The sequence below is a fragment of the Mauremys mutica genome, chromosome 9, assembly GCF_020497125.1.
Source record: "Mauremys mutica isolate MM-2020 ecotype Southern chromosome 9, ASM2049712v1, whole genome shotgun sequence".
Lineage (NCBI taxonomy): Eukaryota > Metazoa > Chordata > Testudines > Geoemydidae > Mauremys > Mauremys mutica.
The window spans coordinates 11045548-11053309 of NC_059080.1; the positions used below are offsets into that span (position 1 = coordinate 11045548).

A 7762-nucleotide genomic window follows, 5' to 3' on the forward strand; every position below is an offset into this window, starting at 1 on the left:
CTGCACATAAACTCATTGAAATCAGAATCAGGCCTTTATTGGTTTGGGGCAGAAATTACCAATAAATGGCTATTATAGGCCAGTTGTTTCCATCCTGTCCCCTGAAATGCCTTTTCTGTTCTCTTCTCTCCACTATCCTGTTCTTTTATTTGTCAGCTCCTACCTCTAGCCTCTATTTCCTCTTCTCTTCAGTTCTCTCATCTTCCCTTCTGAATCTTTCTCCTCCTTTGAATTCTTTCTTACTAAATTTAGTAATTTGCTATTCTCTCCTGTCCAATCTCATTTTCAAATGCGTGCTCCGTGTATAAAATGTACATTGTGTCCAAATAAAGAATGAGCTCCTCCCAGCTGTTAAACCCACCAGTTGCCGTATTTCACTCATCCCAGTGGCGGGTAAAGATCTCACTGCAACGAAAAGCCCCTTTTCCTGTGGCATGGAGTTTTGCCTCTGCAATCTTGTCTTTCCAGACCCCCACCCCCCTTTTGATCCGCTCCATATCGATTCCCCTCGAACGTAGCGATCTCAGACTTCGTGCAGGGAGGGGAGCAGACTCATTAAGGGCATGTCTTCTGTGGAGTGAATGGAGTCGTTGATCCTTAGCACACAGCGTGAGTATTATTTATTTGAAACCACGCTGGGTTTTCCCCTTAGTTCACTGAGGATCGGATTAACCCTCAGCTCCGGCTTTTTCCCTGCCTGGCACTGCCCTGAGCCTGCGGCTGGCGTTTGACACCTGCCCCGAAAGCAGGACTGCCCGGCGGGTGGGAGCACGCTGTAAACAGCCCCTGGACGTGTGGACAGGGGCCGGGTAAGCGGAGCGGGGCCAGGCGCCCAGGAGAGCGGAGCAGAGCCCATGGTCCCGCAGATGTGGCCGAGGCAGAAGCGTGGGCCCGGAGACTGGGCCGGCCCGGCCCGCAGCCCACCCTCGCTCACGCTGCAAACTTTCCCCAGCCGCCCAGCGCCCGGCTCCCCTTCCCCAGGCGGGTGTTCTTTTGAATGAATGACCTGGGCCGGCGCCGGCCAATCGGCGCCCGGCCGTGATTCATATTCATGAGCGTCCCTTCCAATGGCGGGGCGAGGAGGTTCTTTTAAACGGCGGAGCCCGGCAGCCAATCAGGCCGCTCTCGGAGGCAGCCAACGCGAGGCTGAGCCGAGCTAGTGCTGAGCCCAGCGTCGTGCCCTGCGCTCCAGCTACTGCCCAGACTAGCGAACAATACAGGTACGTTCGGCTCCGCCGCGGCTCCGACGGGCAACTTTTCGGGGGGCGGCTGCCCTCGCCCCTCCCCCCCGCGCCCGATCCCCCTTTTCTCTTCCTCCTCCGCTCCCTTTTCTCTCTCCCTTCCCTCTCCGCGGGCTTTCCCCCCTCCCCTGCTTTATTAAAAAACTTTTCCCCCTTCCCCCGTCTCTCCGCTCCGCGGCTCCCACGGCAAGAAATGTTGCTGGGTCCAGCTGCTGGGTGCCGCTCCAGCTGTGCTGGGGAGCTGCCGGGGAGAGGGGCGCAGCACCCTCCCCAAATCCCCTCTTCTCTCCCGGATCCCCCCTCCCGCAGGGGTGCCCATACTCCGCGGAGTATCCCGCTAGGCGCGCGAAGTGCGGAGCGTTTCCCCGTGTCGCGCTGCCCGGAGCGATGGGGCTGGTGCAGGGACTGCACCGGGGCTGACTCTGGGCTCCCCCGCCCGGGCAGGGATTTTTTTTCCCCACTCTTAAAGTGACTGGGAAAATGCGCGGCGCGTCTCTGCCGCTGCCCCGGGTGGGATCCGCGGGGCTGGCGGCGGTGGAAGTTGCCGGCCGTGCGCAGTGCTGTGCCCGCTGTCTACTCTGCATTAATATGGCTGTCGCTTTAGCATCTGACAGGGATAAACCCTGCGCGCTGCGCCCGTGTGCCCCGGAGAAGCAGTTTTTTACTCGCGATCCCGCTAGCCCCGCTCCCCCGATTCATTCGCTTCCCTTCTAGCTTCTCTTCCCCTGCCCGGCGAGGTGGGTTTCGTGCCCCGGTGCCCTGGCTGAAGCCCCAAACCGCCTCTTTCTTGCGCCGCTTTCCCTCTGCTGTGGGCTTTAATATGGCTGGCGCTTGAGAGCTCCGGCTAAGGAAGAAAGACGTGTAAGCAGCACAGCGATCGGGAGGGGGGATCTAGGCGGGGGAAATCTCCGCTCAGGAGCCCCGCAGAGCGCCCAGACCTTTCGCTTTCGCCCCGGTTCCTTTTTCCCTATCGCCCCTTGTGCTTGGCGGGGTGGCTGGGCGTCGTTTGGGGGCTTTTTGCACTTTTCCCCCTCGGCGCGGCTGAGCGCAGCCTGGGCTGTAATGGCTGCACGGGAGTCTTTGTTATACAGAGTATTGCGCTAGGCAGGGACATGGGAGGAGGGGGGGGTGGCGCTTTAACTCCCCTCTCCTGCCCTTGCCCCGGCCCCCACGCCCCCCCGCCCCCCCAGGCAGGACAGAGCGTAGGTTTTTCTCGGGCGCGGGGTGGTTCGGGAGGGGCTGGGGGCCCGGGAGCCCCCGCGGAGAGGCGCTAGTTGGGCAGAGGGGGGTGTGCGGCTTTGTTAGGCATAGCAGCCTCACTGCCTTAGAGAAGCCATTTTAGCGAATGGAGCCGGCTCTGGGCGAGGAGAACAGCAGCCACTTCTCTATATCCCTGCCTAGCACCAAGGCTATAGATCCTCCTATGGCACGGGCGAGAGCCCCAGACTCTGCCCCAGCCCTGCCAGGCTGTGCCCCCCGCCCGGGGCCACCCCCCAGGCCAGCACAGGGGCTCATTTCAGGGGCACTTTCTTTCATGAAGAAGCATTTCACAAAATGGAAGATGAATTATTGGTGTCTTGGTGACCTGTCGTTTTTTTTTTTTTTTTTCTTCCCCTCCTTCCACTGGAGTCTCAGGCAAAGGAGCGCGCTGCTGAGCTGGGCACATCCAGGCTGCACTGGCCCCATTCGCAGCAGCAGCGCAAATGCCCCTTGCCCTGGGCAATATGCAGAAAGGGGGGGGGTCTCTATTTTTGCTGTGACCTTGGCAAAGGGGGGGGGTGGAAGATGGCGGGAAGCAAAGAAGGGGGAGTAAAAACATAAAACAACCCTGCCTTTTAATCTGAAACTTTGCAAACAGATTTGCTGCCTCTTAATATGTGACCGAAACAGGATTTCTCCCCCCGCCCCCCCCCCACACACACAATTTTTTTTTTTTTAGGTTTTTGTTTGGAGGGGATGAAAATGTCTGTAGCAATTTACAGAATGGGGGGGCAGAGGTGGGAATGATTCTGGAAATCCACTTTTATTGCCCATGTGGGATTAGGATGCACAATTAAATATTAATGTTAATCCAATAAAAATTAAAATTTCAAGCTTTTAAAAGGCTGCACATGAAAAGTGTTACTGCAGGAGGCTGGAAAAATTAATCTTTTTTCTTTTTTTTTTTAACACCACCCAAAAGTTAGCATTGGTAACTTGCTAATCACATCCTTGCGCTGACCATGACACCTCTAAACCACATCACTTGGTGGAGCAAAAGCAAATCCTTCTAGTCTTGCAGAGGTTGGCAGGTGATATTGTGTTTGAAACTGGCCTTTATTTGCACACCTTTGTAACCACAATTATTGCATTTATAGCAGGGGAAAATCTTACCTTACCTGTTGGGTGACAGCTACTTACATGTGAACTCTAGCTCTCCTGAAGGAATAACTCTTGGACTGGCATTATGCAGTTTGTTCAAACTCTAATGTGGCTGCCAACTCAAACAAATTTTGTGTATATTTATAAATAAAATTATAAAAAAAAAAAATTTTTTAAACATTTTAATCTCTCTATAATGACATACTACTTACATCTGTGACCCAGCTCTTGAGGCAGCACCACTTACTTCTGTCCATATTCAACCCGAGTGTTTACTTAAATCACAGATATAAACTGTTCTATTATCTTTTTCTCCTCCTTACAGAGACAAGATGGCTAAAGGTGACCCGAAGAAGCCTAAGGGCAAGATGTCTGCTTATGCCTTCTTTGTGCAGACATGCCGTGAAGAACATAAGAAGAAGAACCCAGAGGTTCCAGTCAACTTTGCAGAGTTTTCCAAGAAGTGCTCAGAAAGGTGGAAGGTACTTCAATTCACTATTTTCTTAAAGTGACACTGTCTTTCTAGAATGGTAACTTCTTGTGACACTTGTTTAAATCAGGGATTGACTTTCTTTCCAACCTATATCCCATTCTTAATTTTGTCTCTGATTTCTAGGGATCGGAAAAGTTTAGACTGCATTGGAAACTTAGGTTCTCTCTCCACCATACACGCTTCCTTTCTTTTCCTGCACACCTCTACCAAGAGGCCACCTCCTGCTATTTTAATAGCCTAACTGTAGAAGGAGGAGGCTTTAGGCCAATTCAATTATTGGCCCTTCCTGAGACTGCCATTTGGGACTGTGCTTTGATGTGAACCCTTGTCGTCCAAGGTGGCCTCAGTCCAGTGAAGACAAAGTACGTACCTCCAACTGAAAAGGGAAACTCTAACTTGAGTGCTCATCTACTGTGTGTCTTCTTTCAGACCATGTCAGGCAAAGAGAAGTCCAAATTTGATGAAATGGCAAAAGCCGACAAGGTACGATATGATCGGGAAATGAAGGATTATGGACCAGCTAAGGGTGGCAAGAAGAAGAAGGATCCTAATGCCCCAAAACGGCCACCGTAAGTAACTTTCTCACAATGCTGTTACATATGAATAGCTCAACTCAAAGTTAGCTGTTGCGGTTGCAGCTTTCTCTAGATGAAAATTGAACACCCGATCACTACTGGAATCGTGATCACATGAAATAGGTTTATTAGTACCCGTTTATAAACTTTCTGACAGCTGAAATCATCAACTTGCGGAGCACTAAATAACGTGAGTAAAATAGCTGGACAGTTGCAAAACTCATATCTTCTATCAACTAAATCTAAAGTAATAAGAGGAAGGAAGTGACAAATTGGCATCTAAAACACTCTGCCTCAAATAATGCAAATTAAAAATCTTGCACATTTTTCCAACTTTTTTTTTTCCTCTTCTCTCTGCAGGGGGGGGCCCATTATATGCTTTGCAAGCCTGGTCCATAATCAGACCCAAATATCTCTTGTCTTTTGTTTTAAACGCTTCTCCCCCTTACTCAGAGACACTAGCTGTTGATAGTCTCCAGTCTTGTGAATCATTTGGGTGAATTGATGGTTGAAAGAGCTGGAAGTCTTGCCCAGTTCTAATTTTCAGATTCTGAGATGCTCATTTTAATATGAAACTTTTCTCCAAGGTCTGGCTTCTTCCTGTTCTGTTCAGAATTCCGTCCCAAGATCAAATCCACAAATCCTGGCATATCTATTGGGGATGTAGCAAAGAAACTTGGTGAAATGTGGAACAACCTCAGTGATGGTGAAAAGCAGCCTTACAATAATAAGGCAGCTAAACTGAAGGAGAAATATGAAAAGGTAAGGCTAGGTTGTAGCTTGAGCGTCTTAGTAACATTGGAGCTGATGTGGGCATAAACACTTAGTTTTAATGAAGAGATCCATATTACACAGGGGGCATGTTTATAAGGCTTCTGTAACATCTGGAGACTGGTTAGTAGCAAGACATAGTATGCTGGATACATATATAGTACACTTAAACTTCCATATAATGACTGAATTTACCCTTTGGGAAACTTCAGGCAAGTCTCTTGCTCCCTGGGATACACGGTAGATCCCCGTCACCTCCCCTTATGAAGTGAAGTTTTGGCTTTGCTGAAGAAACCAGTTTTTCTTGCTTTCTTTTTAATAGCACTATAAAATTACATAAACATTTCTAACTTCTGAAAGTGAATGTTTCTTACAATTTTTTTTTTTTTTTTTTTTTTAAATTATGAACCCAGGATGCAAACTTAATGCATAGACTACTCAGGTACACTTTGGTAGTCACAAGCCCATAAACTGTAGCTCTAGCAGCCTTTCCCTTGGGGAGAAGGCTGCTGAAAGCTAGCATCTCTCTACACTTCTAAGCAATAAACATAGCAAATTAAGACATCCTCTTGACTTTGCAGGATGTTGCAGACTACAAGTCTAAAGGAAAGTTTGATGGTGCAAAGGGTGCAGCAGCCAAAGCTGCTCGGAAAAAGGTAGAGGAAGAAGATGAAGAGGATGAGGATGATGAAGAGGAGGATGAAGAAGATGAGGATGATGAATAAAACTGTACAATATTTGTCTGTGAATACCATAGAGTAGGGGAAACACCATAAATGAAGCACCTCTTATTTGAGACGGTGCTGTTGCCCTCATTAGGCTTAATTTACAAAATTCGGATTCTGATCACATTGTAGTTTCTAAAAGTGCTCTAGAAATTGTAACTGGTTTACATGAAGTGGCCATGGGTGTAGTGAGCACCCTGAAACTGTATCAAAGTTGTACATATTTCCAAACATTTTTAAAATGAAAAGGCGCTCTAGTGTTCTCCTCACTCTGTGCACTTTGCTGTTGGTGTAACAAAGCATTTAAAAATGTTTCAAGCATTTTTTTAATTTGTAAGGTGGTGTTACTATATGGTTATTGGCTAGAAAATCCTGGGTTATAAACTGTACATATCTATAGTTTGTAAAAACTAGACAAATTCTTGTGGTACATGCTTAGAGTTGTGATGCCTTGAGGGAGGGGTGATTACTTTGGAAGGCTGTACCTTCCATAGGGTGCCATGGCCCAAAGCATGCACTGTGAGGGTAGATCTATTTACACTACAGTGGGCGTCCATTTAGCTTAAAGTTGTCTTTCTGTATATAGTGAAATTAGCATTCTGCTGCCATTCTTAGTTTGTGGAAGGGGGTTCAGCTGGCATGAGAAGTGTATGGGTTTTTTTTTAGTTAAGTGCGGTAGTTTTTTAAACTGAAACTGTAGACCTCTCTTCATTGTCAACGGAGTGAAGAGCAAGTGCAGCAATTGAAGTTCAAAAACACTCTGTACTTAAACAAATTTGCAACGTTATGTTGGTTTTTTTGTATGTTTAGAATGCTGAAATGTTTTTTGAAGCAAAATAAACAGTATTACGTTTTTAAAACTGTTCTTGACAACATTCTAAATTTCTGGTTGAAAAGTACCTTAACAGCAAAAAGTTCATTTTGAAGTTTGTGGCATCCCTCAGGGTAGGTAACTTAGGAAACATTCTGTCTCAAGGATAAAAATGGTGGCTAGCTAAAACTGGCTGAACTGAAAGAGATGGCTACTCAAGCTAATATGCAATCTTACCTGTTTATGGCTGAGTGGCGTAAGATGCTATGCAAGTTTGAATTTTATTACTTGAACATGGGAGCCTAAATGAACATTCATGACTAATTGTGTGTGTGTATATAGCAGCATTCAGAGATGCAGAAAGGTAGGTGGCTAGGAATGAGGCTGATTCAATTGAACAATTATAAAAGCATACGTTAAATTGGATTTTTTTTTTTCAGTTGTGTTGGGTACATTTATAGCCCAAATGCATTGCTGTACATATTAAAATGTGCCTTTTTTGTCCTGTGTTAAACTGTTTCAGACTTGTGGTTTTTTCTAGCATTCTGCTCGTTGGCAGGAGAAATACTAGACAATCGCCTGATTTCTCTGCTGAACTAGAAGTGGTGGCACAGGCACTTAATACACTTCCCTTTCTTTAACTACACATGTGAATTGATCTGGGGAGGTGGGATGAGGTTCTGTAATTACCCCTCTGTGAATATCTAGACATATTGCAGCCACTGACACATGACTGAACCATTCCACACGGGATATTTTGATGTCCTTTTATAAAAGAGAAAAGT

The 7762-nt window shown here is 47.2% G+C and overlaps 1 protein-coding gene across 1 annotated transcript; it reads left to right on the top strand.

The window, feature by feature from the left end:
• Positions 1 to 1067: 1067 nt before the first annotated feature.
• HMGB3 (high mobility group box 3) lies at positions 1068 to 7491 on the top strand. Its single transcript, XM_045030592.1, is given in 6 exon segments — positions 1068 to 1157; positions 1159 to 1220; positions 3928 to 4084; positions 4525 to 4664; positions 5258 to 5432; positions 6023 to 7491. Coding segments are annotated over 6 exon segments (768 nt in total). The 3' UTR covers positions 6167 to 7491.
• The last annotated feature ends 271 nt before the right edge of the window (positions 7492 to 7762 follow it).